Source organism: Mesocricetus auratus, unplaced genomic scaffold (genome assembly GCF_017639785.1).
Source record: "Mesocricetus auratus isolate SY011 unplaced genomic scaffold, BCM_Maur_2.0 Super-Scaffold_100010, whole genome shotgun sequence".
Lineage (NCBI taxonomy): Eukaryota > Metazoa > Chordata > Mammalia > Rodentia > Cricetidae > Mesocricetus > Mesocricetus auratus.
In genome coordinates, this window is record NW_024429194.1 from 16,526,936 (window position 1) to 16,542,784 (window position 15,849).

The 15,849-nt window shown below is 47.5% G+C and overlaps 1 protein-coding gene across 2 annotated transcripts in view; it reads right to left on the minus strand.

The window, feature by feature from the left end:
* The window catches only part of Atg4b (autophagy related 4B cysteine peptidase), a 29,946-nt gene that overhangs the window by 8,404 nt on the left and 5,693 nt on the right, over window positions 1-15,849 (minus strand). The window contains exons 1-7 of one of the 2 annotated variants that reach the window (XM_040752978.1): window positions 13,198-13,228; window positions 10,858-10,959; window positions 10,694-10,765; window positions 6,928-7,026; window positions 4,043-4,144; window positions 3,492-3,564; window positions 876-955 (exon numbers count right to left, since the gene is read on the minus strand). In XM_040752978.1, coding sequence (XP_040608912.1) covers window positions 876-955; window positions 3,492-3,564; window positions 4,043-4,144; window positions 6,928-7,026; window positions 10,694-10,765; window positions 10,858-10,959; window positions 13,198-13,213 — 544 coding nt within the window. In that variant the 5' untranslated portion in view covers window positions 13,214-13,228. Of the gene's footprint in view, window positions 1-875; window positions 956-3,491; window positions 3,565-4,042; window positions 4,145-6,927; window positions 7,027-10,693; window positions 10,766-10,857; window positions 10,960-13,197; window positions 13,229-15,849 lie in introns of those variants that run through there. The other variant, XM_005077189.4, reaches the window with a different exon arrangement.

Genomic DNA, 15,849 nt, shown 5'->3' on the forward strand with positions numbered 1-15,849 from the left:
GCTGGCCTTGAACTCATAGAGATCCACCTACCTCTACCTCCAAAAGTACTAGGAATAAAGGTATACACCTCCACACCCAGCTACTTTTGTTTTTTGATTTAGGATCTCAAGTAGCCCAGGCTGGCCTTGAACTCCTGATCTTTCTACCTCCATCTTCTAAGCACTAGGATTACAAGCATGCACCATTTTCCCTGTAGAAATGAGTCTGGGCATCTGGTCTCCCTCAGGCTGCTGATAGGCATTCATTCTAGAACCATGCACTTCCTTCTTAGGCTTCCTTCCCTGGAGATGGGGCAGCTGAAAAGCCTTCCTTGCAGCTCATCTGAGCATTAACGCAATGAAAAGCAGCAAGAGTAACGTATTTTCCTTCATGTTAAGGCTGTCCCGACCTTTACTTCAGGAACTAAAATTACTCTCTCCCGCTGTAACCCTTGTGTGGCTGTGTCATTCTACTCAGCTTGAACATGTTACCTGCGGCACACACAACTAGCTTGAGGCTGGGGAGAACGCCTGCTCTCCCTAGCCTAGAGGACACAGTAAGAGAAGGGGTTTGCAGGTGCCTCCCAGGCTTCGACTGCTGGGAAGTGCAGTAAGAGAAGGGGTTTGCAGGTGTCTCCCCAGGCTTTCACTGCTGGAGGACACAGTAAGAGAAGGGGTTTGCAGGTGTCTCCCAGGCTTCCACTGCTGGGAAGCGCAGTAAGAGAAGGGGTTTGCAGGTGTCTCCCCAGGCTTCCACTGCTGGGAAGCGCAGTAAGAGAAGGGGTTTGCAGGTGTCTCCCCAGGCTTTCACTGCTGGAGGACACAGTAAGAGAAGGGGTTTGCAGGTGTCTCCCAGGCTTCCACTGCTGGGAAGCGCAGTGTGCCGGGCCACTTACTGATCTCCTCCATCACCACAGTGTTGTCCATTGCTATGTGAACAGCCAAGGAACTCCACGTGTCGAACACAGCGAGCTTCCTACAGAAAGCAAGAGTATTCCCATGAGCCTGAGATAGCGTGAGCACTGCAGCATCACAGTGACAATCACGAGGCAGTCTCAAAGTTTAGGTCAAGGATTTGTCCAGCAAGTCGAACAGGAAGAGAGCTGGGTGTTGCTAATGGGGGAAATGCCAGCTGCCCTCCGCCAGGAGACAGAGTATGGACAGGGGCCCCTCCATGGCACAGCGGCATCACCTGTGGGGAGGCAGGAGGCAGGTTCAGCTCACTGTTGAGCACCTCACTCTGAGTTGACAGCCCAGAGCTCTAATGAGCACAGCTGTGCTCAACCGTGGGGAGGGAGCACGGCTGCAGACTTGGGGCTCTGAGGAGAGCAGACTAGACTGCAGCCGTGCTATGCAGAAAGAGGCTGTCAATTGGGGACCATGGGGATGAGGCAGAAGGCCTATTAACCAGTGAGAAGACAGAAAGCAAGAAGGGCAATTTTGTCATGGGGACAGTTACCAAGGACTAAGGGGCAAGGTCCTGATATGTCCAGGACCACAACAAGAGGCCAATGCCTGGGAGACACGAGGGCAGTGTTTCTCAACCTTCCTAAAGCTTCGACCCTCTAATACATTCCTCACGTTGTGGTGACCCCCAACCACAAAATTACTTTCATTGCTACTTCATAACTGTAATTTTGCCTCTGTTATGAATCCTAATGTAAACATCTGATAAGCAGGAGGGAAATCTGATGAGACCCCTATGAAAGGGCTCACGACCTCCGGGCTGTGAACCACAGCACTAGAGAAACCACACACAGCCCTTCCCCGTTGGAAACTTGGAAGGGGCTGAGTAGAGGCAGTGCTTCCTCACTTCCCATCATGCCCTGCCACAGCAGCAAGTGAAGGACCCAGGAGAGTCAAAGCAGCACTTCATTGAGCTGGCGTGTATGTACGGGCAGCGGGGGAGCAAGCAAGTAGTCAGGCAGGTTGGGTAGACTGTGGTCAGCAGAGGCACGGGCGCAGGCTAGGCAGGCCTCGGTCATAAGTCACACAAAGGCCCCAAAGCAGGAGAGAATGGGTAACAGGTGTGCCATCCAAGAGTGTGTCAGGGCAGGGTAAGCTCGGGGCACAGGGTGGGTCATGATGTGGTAGCCAGCTAAGACGCCCATGACAGCTAGAGCCTCCAAGGCGCTTTATGGAGATGACTTTGGCTATTATTTGAAAGTCTAGGAGAGAAAGAGGATTAATGAAGCACGGGCAAGATTGTGGACCAGGAGAGCAAAGAGGAGGGATGAGCATGGGTTAACACTGCCTCACGAGCCTCCAGTGTTAACCCATGCTCCATGCCTGCCTACCTGTCTGCCTGCTGCCATGCTCCCTGCCGTAATGGTCATGGACTCTAGCTCCATGGAACCATGAGCCCCCAAATTAAATGTTTTTTTTTTTTTTGTAAGTTGCCTTGGTCATGGTGCTTTGTCAGGGCAATAGAAAATCACTAAGGCAAGGCAGGATTTGGAAAGGGACACTGAAGGGTATGGAGTAGGTATGCATACCACAAAGCCGCAAGTCAAGGAGTCACAGCCAGCCAGGAAGTGCCCAGGTGGCACCTGTGGGATATGGCCATTGCAGACACAGGATAGGGTTATCAAGGGAACATCCAGGAGAAACTACAGTTGGTGAAAGATTTGAAAGATACTGGTTTTCAGCCCAACAGGAAAAGCACCCTACATGAGTGAGTCCTGGAAATTGGTCCAGAACCTCCCAGAAGCCACAGGGAAAAGTGAATCAGTCAAACAACAGAGCAGGGAGGGGATTGTGGGTGACGTAGGGATGGCTCTGTGGTTCAGAGCACCTGCTGCTCTTGCAGAAGATCCAGGGTTCGGTTCCCAACACCCACACAGCAGCTAACAACCATCTGTTAACTCCAGGTCCAGGGATCTAACAACCTCTCCTAGCCTTCCTGTAAGCCTTGCATGTATGATGTGCACAGACACATGTGCGGACAAAATACCCACACATACAAAGATGACCTTCAAAACAGAAACACCGAGGGGTCAGACACTGACAAGTGGCATGTCCCTGACAACAGCAGAAAGAGCCATTTCAGAGGAAGTTTTGGAGCAAATACCCCTCAGAATAAGACTGTCTGAGCTCCAGACTCTGGGGTCACAGAGAGGACAGGAAGGGACAGGCAGGGACTCATAAGAAACAGACTCCAACAAATTCTGAATAACATGTAGAGGCTTATGATCTCTGACAAATCCAGAGGTAGAGAGCTACAGCACCTGCAGATAGAGTACCAGAACTGCCATGGTTCCAGAGCTGGGACGCCCTTGTTACAGATGGATCTGTATACCAAGACTGAGGACAGGGCCATGCTAGGCTCTGACCTAAACATGAATCCCATTCACAGAACAATAGGCATAGTCACCCAGAGGACTCCCCTGGGTCTATAAGCAAAGAATCAGAATACCTTATTTCCTGTGGCAATAAGTACTCAAGGAGTGGGTAAATGCCAAGGAGAACTCATGCTGACCCCAAGAAGCAGAAGGGCTGGGCTCATTACGTACTTGAGGACCTGGGCAACAGTGTTCGGCCCGTACCACTGGCCTATAGACTTGCCTTCGCCAACTCCCATTTGCGCTGCAGGAAACAGACCCATGTTAGCAAACACATCCATTCTACAGCACCTTTACTTTTGGTACATCATAAATGCTTCACAGAAAGGTCTACACACCACACACACACACACACCAGGCCAACTTTTGGTACATTAGTAAACACTTCATAGAAATGTCTACACACAACACACACACACCAGGTCAACTTTTGGTACACCAGTAAACACTTCATAGAAAGGTCTAGACAGACACCTACCCTCCTAAGGAAAGCAAACCTTGAGGAGGAGTCTAACTCACAGACTTCATAGAATCAGTCACTGAAGGGTGTGCAGGGGCAGGGGTGGGGCAGGCTTGGGTCTGAGCTAGTACTCAACACCAACAGCAGCTCACAGGGGTCAGAGGCTAGGGAGCGGCCTATAGCCTCATCCTCCATCTCTACAAGAGTCCCAAGGAGTCTGCCTTCTGCAAAGAGCCATGCCTGGGACACACTTAATCCCCACCTATCTGGTGGATGGAGTAGTAGCTGTCCTTCCTGTCAAGGAAAGCATTGAGGACGCTGAAGTAACTGTCAGGCTGTCTCTTCCGCTGAGTCCATCTCCAATCTATTGGAAACAAAGCACAAGTAACAAATTTTCCTTTTACACAGCACTTAATAAGAGTAGTAAGTGTATAAAACTTTATCTTCTGAACCTTATAAAATTTAAAAATCAAATTCTCCAGGATTTCAAATATGCATACACTAGCTCATCAAAACAAATCTAGGCTGAAAGCAGAAAGCTGTTTGAACAGCTTAAAGATAATTTCTTTAAAAAGTCCATTTATACAGGCATGGTGGTTCAGGCCTATAATCCCAGCTCCTTGGGAGGCTAAAGCAAGATGCACTGGTTAGTTTTATGTCACAAGCTAGAGCCGTTTGGAAAGAGAGACTCTCAATTGAGAAAATGCCTAGACAAAGTAGACAAAGTAGCCTACAAGAAAGTCTTTAGAGCCTTTTGACTAATGATTGTTGTGGGATGGGTTGAGTGGTGACAATCCTGGTCGCGTGGTCCCATACTGTTAAGAAAGCAGACTAAGCAAATCCCGAGGAGCAAGCCAGAAAGTAGCACTCTTCCATGTCTTCCTCTTCAGTCCTGCTTCGAATTACTGCCCTTACTGCCCTTAAGAGACAGTGTGACCTGATGGTTCTGAGATGAAATAAACCCTTTCTTCCCCAAGCTGCCTTTCATCATGATGTTCTTCATGATGTTCTATCACAGCAATAGAAACACCAAGTAAGACATAAGAGAATTGCAAATTCAAGGCCTGTTGTAAAAAGAATGTAATTTTAAGGTTGTTACATTTGTTTATGCTCTGAAACATTTGTTTAAGGTCTAATAAAGAGCTGAACGGCCAATAGCAAGGCAGGAGAAAGGACAGGTGGGACAGCAGGCAGAGAGGATAAACAGGAGGAAAAGTCTGAAAGAAAAGGAGAGGAGGATGTCAGGGGCCAGCCACCCAGCCAGCCACAGAGTAAGAGTGAAATTAAATACGAAAAGGAAAGAGTCTAGAGGCAAAAGGTACTCAGGACAATTTAAGAAAAGCTGGCAAGCCGGGCGGTGGTGGCGCATGCCTTTAATCCCAGCACTCAGGAGGCAGAGGCAGGCAGATCTCTGTGAGTTCGAGGCCAGGCTGGACCGATAGCCTCCAAAACAATACAGAGAAACCCTGTCTCGTAAAACCAAAAAAAAAAAAAAAAAAAAAAAAAAAGCTGGCAAAGCCAGGTGGTGGTGGTGGTGGCGCACACCTTTAACCCCAGCACCTGGGAGGCAGAGGCAGACAGATCTCTGTGAGTTGGAGATCCGCCTGGTCTACAAAATACCCAGGATGGTCAGAGCTGTTGCAAAGAGAAACCCTGTCTCAAAAACAAAACAAAAGAAAACAAAACAAAAAACAAAACATGCTAAGGCCAGGCAGTTATAAGAAATAGTAAACCTCAGTGTCATAATTTGGGAGCTGGTGGCGGCCCCTGCAAAGAGTAAAGAGCCCAAAAAAGCTGAGAGTCAAAGTGCAGAAAAATACCACCACCAACAAAGGCCTGCCTGGGCAACTCAGTAAACTCCTGAATTAAAATACTAAGTAAGAAGAGAACTAAGCAAAAAGACACACACAGTATGTGCTCACTCATAAGTGGATACTAGATGTAAAGTAACGGATAACCAGACCATAATCCACAATCCCAGAGAAGCCAGGTAACAAGAGCCGTAGGAGAGATGCATGGATTGCCCAGGGAAGGGAGAATGGTGAGAGCTCCTGGGAGGGGCCATCATGGGTTAGGGAGAAAGCTAGCACTAGGGAAATTCCCAGGAGTCCACAAGGATGACCCCAGCTAAGACTCCTACCAATAATGGAAAGGGTTCCTGAACTTTAATCAGGTTGGTGACTATCCTAACTGTCATCAGAGAGCCTTCAGCCAGTAACTGAAGGAAGCAGATGCAGAGACCCACAGGCAAGCACCAGGCTGATCTTCAGGAGGGGGAAGGGATGATATGAGCAAGAGGGATCAAGATCACTACAGGGAAACCCACAGAAACAGCTGACCCAAGATTGTGGGAGTCACGGACTCTAGACCAACCGCTGGGAAACCTGCATGGGACCTAACCAGGCCCTCTGCATGTGGGTGACAGTTGTGTGGCCTGCACTGCGTGTGGGGCCCCTGGCTGTGGGACCAGGATCTATCCCTGGTGCATGAGATGGCCTTTTAGATCCCATTCACCGACATGGCAGGAGGGGCTTGGTCCTGCCTCGACTTGATGTGCCAGGCTTTGGTAGACTCCACATGAGAGGCTTTACACTTTCTGATGAGTGGATGAGGGATGGGGTTGAGGAAGGTATGGCGGGTGGGGGTGGGAGGAGGGGAGGGAGGGGGAACTGTGGTTGGTATGTAAAACAAAAAATTTTAAATAAAAAAAAAGGCTAAAAATGTGGTGAGCATTGCAAGCTTCCTACAGAGATCGAAAAGAACTATTGAATGGGCTTTCCATGGCATGAGCACTGAGCGTGTACAAACCACTGTCTTTCACTGGGAAGACAGACACACACACACACACACACACAATTTGTTGGTACTGGATGGAGGTTGACCTAGGGCCTTGATCATGCTAGACAAGCACCACAAATCTGTGTTTTGCCTATGATAGGTTTGTTTTGTTTTCTGTTTTGTGTGAGACAAGGCAGCTTTGTAGCCTAGGCTGGCCTAGGACTCTCTATATAGACCAGGCTGGCCTCCAATTCATAGAAAGAGGCCTGCTTCTGCCTGCCTGGCACTGGTGTTCACACCACACCCCGCTTCTATAATGTGCTTTAAACATCCCTTGCTACAAGGACCCCATTTAAGCAGGTGACTCACCTCGACCTAGGTGCCGGCATACAAGGGCCTGGGCAAAGATCATCTGTCCACAGCGAAGCATGCAGCCCCAGCCTGTATCTGAGGTAGGGCCGGTTCCCCCTGTGTGGAAGACACAACAAGAAGCATTCACAATCAGAACCCAGGAGTCCAGCAACGGGAGGCATTTGGACAGCTCCAATGCAGAGGCACTGACCCCTCACACACCTGCTACATCTCAAAGCACAACGCTGAAGACTCAACGTGCAAGGTCCAGATCTCTGGGGAGTAGAATGTGGCAGGCTTTCTTCTAGCCACCAACTAGCTTCCAATTTACAACACAGAGACTTGTTAGTAGCTTTGAAGGCTTGGCCTTGCTTAGCTCACTCATTTCTTGCCAGCTCTTAAAACGTAAACTAACCGGCTCCTCTTCATCTACACTTTGCCTCGGGGCTTTTACCTTCCTTTCCTTCTGTGTGTGCTACTCTGAGTCTGCCTGGCTGGTCCTGGGAGTCTCCTTCTCTTTCTCCCTCTTGTCCTTTCCTCCTGCTCACTCTCTGCCTGCCAGGCCCTCCTGTCCCTCTACTGCCTAGCCACTGGCCATTCAGCTTTTTATTAGACCAATCAGGTACCTTGGGCAGGCAAAACAACACATCTTTACATAGTTAAACAAATGCAACACATCTTTATATAGCTAAACAAATATTCCTTAACAGGAGAATGTCCTAACAATCCCCTCAAGATGGGCAAAATGTAAACAACCCTTCATGCAGTGATAGGAATACCTAGCCCACAAACAAGACTCTCCATGAATATTCTGGAAGATACAGAGTTAAAGTAGGAGAATCATCTCCTACTACCAGAAGGCAGAAATGCAGAAGCTCCCTGATGCCCAGTATTGCTGACCGTCAGGGCTATGGTGGTCAGTAGCAGTGGTAATGACCCTTTCAAGCCTGTGCTTTGAGCCCCTCCACTAATGTCCACTCACTGGGGCTCAGAAGACTGACAAAACACAACAGGAATGGGGAGAATGCTCTCAGCAGCTGTGCAGGGCAATGCCACTGTGCAGCTGTGAGGAAGGGGAACAGCTATGCAGCAGCAACAGACAGACGTGACGCGAGCTGTGAACAAGAACTCAGGGCTCAGTGGACAGGCTTCCCCCACTTCTGTACCTGTCACCACTGTCATCCCACAATCATCTCTACGAGACACAAGGGATATTCAGGCCACTCCTGGTTCTTAGGACCACGATGAGCTGCTTTAGTTGTCAGTCTGAATTGCCCAATTGACACACTCTGCAATCACCTGATATGGTGGGTGTGAGTGGGAATGGCCCCACAGGCACACAGGCTTGAACACTTGGCCCCCAGTTGCTGGAACTGTTTGGGAAGGATTAGGAGGTGTGGCCTTGTTGGAAGAAGCTCATCACTGCGCAGGCTTTGAGATTTCAAAAGCCCATGTTAGTTAGCTCTCTCTGCCTCCTCCATGTGGACTGAAATATGAGCCCTCAACCTTTGCTCCAGTGCCATGCCAGTCTGCCTGTTTGCTCCCTGCCATGATGGTCATAGATTCTAACCATCTGGAACCATGGGTCCCAAATTAGATCCTCTCTTTTGTAGGGGTCCCTGCAAGCAAGCATCATGACAGGCAGGGAAATGAACCAAACTGCAAAGAGAAGAATGAAAACTCAGTTCATCCTGTCGTACTGTCTAGGGTCTGACACCAGGCAGTTCATTGTCAGGATATTTAAACATAGTACAATCTGGGAAAGAGTTTCTAAGCAACAATCATTCCAATTCCAGGAGCACAATAAAGCTTAAAGAGTGACTACATAGAAACTCCTTTGTAAAGGACTTGTGACCATAAAGATGGGTTCTATAGCTTAAAGGCCTAGGACCTGGTATGGTTTCTGACCAAGATAGCATAGAGGTCAGCAGGCCATATAGTACATGGCAAACCTCCCCTGAGGATGGGTTCTATTAACTGGTAGCTAAAGTTCTAAGGAGGGAGAGTGTGGAATAAACATTCTGGGGGATTTGTGTAAGTCTGGGTCTATAGATAGCAAAAGGTCACCAAACCATCAACAACATCCACTCTCAGCTTTCTAGGTGGAATGCAGGTGTTCTATTTCCTCCATTGAGGAGACGCTCCAGCGTGTTTAACACTCCTGGTTTCTCCAGTACCCCAGCATTCTTTTTTTTTTTTTTTTGGTTTTCAAGACAGGGTTTCTCTGCTATTGCCTTCCAAGTGCTGAGAACAAAGGTGCGCACCATGGCCTGGCTCAGCTTGTTTTGTTGTTTTTTCTTAAGCACAACCCAGGACTAGTGTTTTGAAATATGAGTTAATTTGACTCTGTAAAGATGTGTTGCATTTGTTTAATTATGTAAAGATTGTGTTGCTGTTTTACCTTGCCTGTTAAGGCACCTAACTGGGCTAGTAAAAAGCTGAATGACCAATAGCAAGGGAGGAGGTACAGGTGGGACTTATGGGCAGGGAGAGTAAGTAGAAGAATTTAGACATGATGGAGAAAAAAAGAGATGCCAGGAAGACACTAGAGGCCAGTCAGCTAGACCCAGAGGAAGGAGGAAAGTAGGGCATACAGGATCAAAGAAAGGTAAAAGCCCCGAGGCAAAACATAGAGGAATAGAAACAGGTTAAATTAAGTTAAAAGAGCTAGTGAGACAAGCCTAAGCTAAAGTAGGCTATTCATAATTAATAAGAAGTCTCTGTGTCTTTATTTGGGAGCTGGTTGGTGGCCCAAAGAAAATGCCAACTACAGACTACCTGTCCAGGGGTGGTACCAGCCTCAGTGGGCTGGACCCTCCCACATCAATCATTGAGGCATTTTCTCAATTGAGGTTCCCTCTTCCCAGAAGATCCCAGCTTGTGTCAAGTTTAAAAAAGGAGGGAAAATGCCAGGCAGTGGTGGCACACACCTTTAATCTCAGCACTCTGGAAGCAGACGCAGGCAGATCTTTGTGAGTTCAAGGCCAGTCTGGTCTTCAGAGCAATTTCAGGACAGCAAGGGCTACACAAAGAAACCCTGCCTCAAGAACAAAAACAAGCAAACAAAAACCAAACAAAATAAATAAATAAAAAAACAAAACAAAACTAACCAGCACAGAGCCAGTCTCAAAAACAATCAACGACAACAAAATTATGGCCGTGCCCCTTTATTCTGACTAGGATGCCCAGTGACAACTGGCTGACAAGGAGACAGCAAGCAGATGTATTCCATCACAGGTTGTAGAAAAGTGGGGTACTCTGCTGGGGAGAGAGCTCAGTGAGTAAAGAGCGTGATGGCCAGTGCAAAGACCTGAGTTCAATCCCCGCCCCTGCATTAAGCTCAGCACAGCACACTTCTGAACCCCAGAGCTCCTAAGAAGACGGGAGGCAGAGATGGGGGAGTCCAGGAGCTGGACCAGCCAGACTGACATACACAGCGATGACCAAGAGTCCTCGTCTCAAACAAGGCAGAAGACAAGGACTAAAACTGTAGGCTCCATACATGTGCCTGTACCCCATGCGCAAAGACACAGACAGACACAGAGATAAAAAAAAAGAACCTGGCCAGGTGGTGGTGACATACGCTTTTAATCCCGGCACTCGGGAGGCAGAGGCAGGTGGATCTCTGTGAGTTTGAGACCAGCCTGGTCTACAAGAGCTAGTTCCAGGACGGCCTCCAAATTCACAGAGAAACCCTGTCTCGAAAAACTCAACCAACAAACAAATAAATAAAAATGAACTAAAACATTTGAAAGATTAATTTTTTTTAAAGTAGGGTACTCACCAATGGCTGGAAAGTTTCTCCTGTATGTAAACCAGAGTCTAGATGCCACATCAGACAAGATTTCGTCCTTCTCTAGTTATTTAAAAGAGGAAGACAAAGTGAGTCAGCAGACAATTGCCATCTCAAGATTTCTACAGAAGTAATCAGAGCCAAGTGGACAATACCTGTGAAAATGCTGTACTTTCTGCCCAGAATCCAAACAGGCTCTGAGGTCTCAGGGAAATCTTCGAATTCGGCAAACCGGAGAGTATCATATGTCAAGGTGGCTGTGGAAACCAGAGAAACACATTTGCCTGATTTCATACTGACCCGCTTTGTAGACAGGTCCCACATAGCTCTCACTGTTGTCCTGGAACCTGATAATGCACCTCCCAAGTGCTGAAATCAAAGGTGTGCACCACCATGTCCAGCTTTATTTTGGGGGACAGGGCCTCATGTATGCTATGTCTTGAACTTGAAATGTAGCCAAGAGTGACCTCAAACTCCTGATCCTGCTGGGCGGCGGTGACACCCACCTTTAGTCCTAGCACTCGGGAGAGGCAGTAAGTTCAAGGCCAGCCTGGTCTACAGAGCAAGCTGCAGGACATCCTCCAAAACAATATAGGGAAACCCTGTCTCGAAAAACCAAAACAAACTCCTGATGCTTCGGCCTCTACTTCTTGAGTGCTGGGATTATAGGCCTATGCCACCAGCCAGTGTATGTGGTGCTGGGAACTGAACCTCATGCTGGCTTCATGCATTCTAGACAAGCAGCCTACCAAATGAGCTACAGCCCTAAGAAGGTATCCTCTAGGACTCTCCCAACCGCCTGCTATACACTGTGGATACGGATACCCAGCGTATTCAGCTTCCGTGCTGAGGACAGGACATGACAAAGGTGGGCACCACTTCTGAGCCCTGGTGGCCAGGGTCTAAATCTAGTTAGGGCACTCACAAGGCCCTCCTAGGCCATTTATATAACTTTTGAGTGTAAACAGTCACTCATCCATAAAAATGGGGTAATAACAGGGCTGCTTTACCACACAACAATGAAGCCTTCATGAAAGATTTCTCATGAGGTGCTGGCAGGCAGACAGAAGGGCATCAGTGTCAGCTGGTGTCACTAATATGGAGGATGCAGAATCAGAGTTGAAAGCATACACATCTTACTATGGCCAGAGGGCTTCCCTGGGTACAGTCAGGACTGCACCCCCAGAAATACAAGCCAGTCGGACAAGTCCTCAGCAACAAAGGCTGTCTGAGCAGGACAGGGCCAGGCCTGGAACTCTGCTCTCCCAAGTTTTAGCTGTCTACTTTCAAGACAATGTCAACAAACTGCTTGGTGATCTTAAGGTTACATATGGTTATTTCAGTACATGATGTTAAAGGCCAAGTTGGGATAAATTATCATTCATGTGTCCCTAAGTCTAAAACAGCAAAAGCAGAGTAGGGAAATTTCTTAGATTTATTAGCAAACTTTACAGGTAAGGAAGCCAACTTCAAAGTGAAAGCATTAAGTGGGGCTCTATTAAGTTGAAATGTATCACCAAGTCTACTATCGTAACTATGAAAATTATGGGTTGGGGAGCTTGACAAACCAACAGCCAGGCTGGGGGTGAGGAAACCAGAAGGTAACAAAACTACAAAGAGGCAATCACCAGTTTCCCACCAGGGAACAAAACTACAAAGAGCTCCCACCAGTTTCACAGCAGCCAAGAAGCGACAGTAATCCAATGGTCTGTGGAGAGATGGGCCCCGCCCTCCACCAGGTGAGTCACCTTTCTCTGGGCCTTGCTGCAGACTGCTATCTGAGCTACTCTCCCATTCTTCCCACCACACTGCGTCCTCCACAAGTCAGAACATCGTTCACTTTGTTTCTGAGAGGAAACTGTGCAGGAGCATGTGTCTGTCACAGTCTTGAAGGCATTAGTTCCTGTGTGGTCCTCAAGAGCACAGCCGTGGAACCAGGGCTCAGGCACACCTCTAGTTCTGAGATGGCACCAAGAACGATCCAACCACTAGAGGCAGACAAAGGCTAGCATGTGATCCCAGTAAGTCAGTGTCCTTCCTGTCTCCATTTTCTCACGGGTGAAGTGGGCTGGGGAGTAAGGATTCTAGAACTCTGAGCCAACTGGGAGTGCCATAAGCACTTTCACAGAGCCATGAAATAATGAGACACTTTGTGGAAAGAAATCCATTCTGTTCCTAAGTGGGAGCCTAACAATATTCAAGAGACTCAAGTAAAATGTGTTCCTTTGCCAAAACAGATTCTAACCCAACAAACTTTCCTCAAGAAAGACATACAGTCCTGGTGGGATGGCACACTCCTTTAACCTCAGCATTCTGAAGGTAGAGACAGGTGGATATCTGTAAGTTCCAGGACAGCCAGGCATACACAGCAAGTCTATCTAAAAACAAAGAAAGAAAGCGCGAATGCACGTGCACACACACAACCTTAACTGCATTTAGAGCAGAAAGCACAGATGCTGCCACAAGGGCCAGCACAGGTGACTTTGATCCTTCACCTTGGAAAATCGGCATCTAAGGCTCCACGGCCTCGATGATTCCAACTAGAAGAGCACATGAAGGCGCTCCCATCCTTCTGTTGTCACAGGCATCCCACTGGTCTGGAAGACAGGAGGAACACACAAGCCATCCCCAGAATACCTCACCTTACACGAGCATACCCACACTGTCAACTGAAACACACAAACACACACGATTGAGATGCCATTCAGAGCATCATCCAGGCCAAGCTGACAGGGAAGAGACTAAGTGACAAAAGGAGGTTTTCAAACTCGGGCTCTAATTATGCCTGAGGCTTGCTTCTGGAGGTAGAGCCCACACCTGCAGCCATACTGTCCCTAAGCTTCTTTCACCTCCCCCAAGAAATAGGACGAGAAACCAGACAAGTGCAAAACCTAAGCTCACCAGCACCAGCACCAGGACTCTGGGTGCCAAGAGGCCTGCCTCTACACTTCTCCAGAGGTTCTTCAATTCAACTGAACGGTCCCTGATATACCTTTATACCCAAAGGCATGTCATTTACAAAGCATTATGAATGGCTCCCAAGACAGACAGAGAGAAAACCGTTTCCAAACCCCCAACAGTAAGTTAAATTTGTCATGAGACAACACACAGGGGAAGTAAGGTGCCAAGAAAACTCTGTCCCATGAAAGAGCTCTTCCATTTGGTCAAGCTCCCTAGTGTCTGACTTCCCCTCCCTCTTCTGGGGACTTCTTCAGTGATCACAACTGAAAGAGAAAATGCAAAGTGTTTTAATAATATGACTAGTTAGGAAAAGTACTATGACTTAATATCATTTCTCCGACAGTCAGAAAAAGAGAATTGTGTTCAATGAATGGAACTAACCTTTTTACTTGACCACAAATTACACTGTCATTCAAGCAGGGAAAATTACAAAAACATGTAGCCAGTAGATCTCTTCTAAAGATTACTGCAATATATATCATGTTGTGGAATAATCTTTTTGTCCACTGCGAAGATGTGTCTCTGCCTAAGGCACCTTCTGATTGGTTTAATAAAGAGCTCAATGGCCAATAGCTAGGCAGCAAATAGGCAGGACTCTAGGGAGAGAGAGGAACTCAGGAAGAGGATTAAGGCTTGTGTATTAAGCCAGTGAGACTTGGAAGGAATTGGAAGAATAGTATGGAGGGGAGGTTAAGAGCCATGTGGCAGAACACAGATTAATATAAGCAGGTTAATTAAAGTTATAAGAGCAAGTTGGGAACAAGACTAAGCTACACTAAGCATTCACAGTAAGTAAGAAGTCTCCATGTCATTATTTGGGAACTGGCGGCCCAAAGAAAGTCCAACAATAATCTCGTTCTTATATTTTAGAGATAAGAATGATGGCTCAACCTTGGGAGTCTGAGGAAGGAGGGTCATTTGAGTTTGAGGCCAGCTTGGGGATACACAGCAAGTCCCTATCTCAGAAGTTCACTATTTTATAAGGGACATGACTACACTTTATAGTATAAATTTAGAAGAAGGGTTCTTTCCTGGCTTTGAAAAATTCTTATGATTAGAGTAACAGTTTACATATAGAAATAAAACTTAAGTTGTTAGAAAGCTGGAAAACCCTGCTTTAATAGACACCAGACAGAACATCTACATCAAATCCACTGCCATGAGACCGGGACATAGCTCAGTTAGAATGCTTACACCGTTTTCAGGATCTCCAGCACCATACACACTGGGCTTGCTGATGAACCATTTATAATCATGGTCTGAGCATTTGGGAGGTAGAAGCAGATGGATTAGAAGTTTTAAATTACCCTCCATTAGCTGGGACAGAAGAACTTTAAATTTTGGGAGCATTTGCATGTACACAGTAAGATCTCATTAGAGCTGGGTGGTAGTGGCAACGCCTTTAATGCCAGCACTGGGGAGGCAAAGGCAGGCTAATCTCTGAGTTGAAGGCCAGCCTGGTCTACAGAGCAAGTTCCAGGATAGCCTCAAACTAATGGAAATCCTCTCACAACCTGCCAGGCAGTGGTGGTGCACACCTTTAATCCCAGCACTTGGGAGGCAGAGGCAGGCAGATCTCTGTGAGTTGGAGGTTAGCCTGGTCTACACAGTGAGTTCCAGCACAAGCTTCAAAGCTACAGAGAAACTCTGTCTTGAAAACCAAAACAAACAATAAAACTCAGATCCTCATGCTTGTTCAACACGCACTATACCAACTGACCCATTCCCCCAATCACAGCACGCGAACCAGGAGCATGTTTGTATACACAATGCTGGGAAATAGGCAGAGTTCATTCAAACCACTCGGGCCTTCCACCTCCCTATCCCAGCAGACTTGAGCTCCCTCCCTGCACATCTTCAGAACAGGGCTACTCCCTTAGCTCCTAGCCTATGTAACCAAAGGCCCCTTCATCAAAACCAGCATGGACAAGCCTCCTGCAAGCATGTCCTCCCCATGCAACTTTCGTAGCTTACACAGTAAAACCTGGTGCCATTTTCACTCCTCCCTCTCTACCCTTAACTTCCACCTGTAAGAATCTGCTGACTTGGCCTTCACCACACATCTGGAATCTAAGCTCTCCCAAGTCTACAGCATCTCTCTACATGTCTTATTGGGGCACACTCTTACCTTATCTTGCTGGCTTCATCCCTCTTCAGTACATTCTCAATAAAAAGACAGAAAAGGC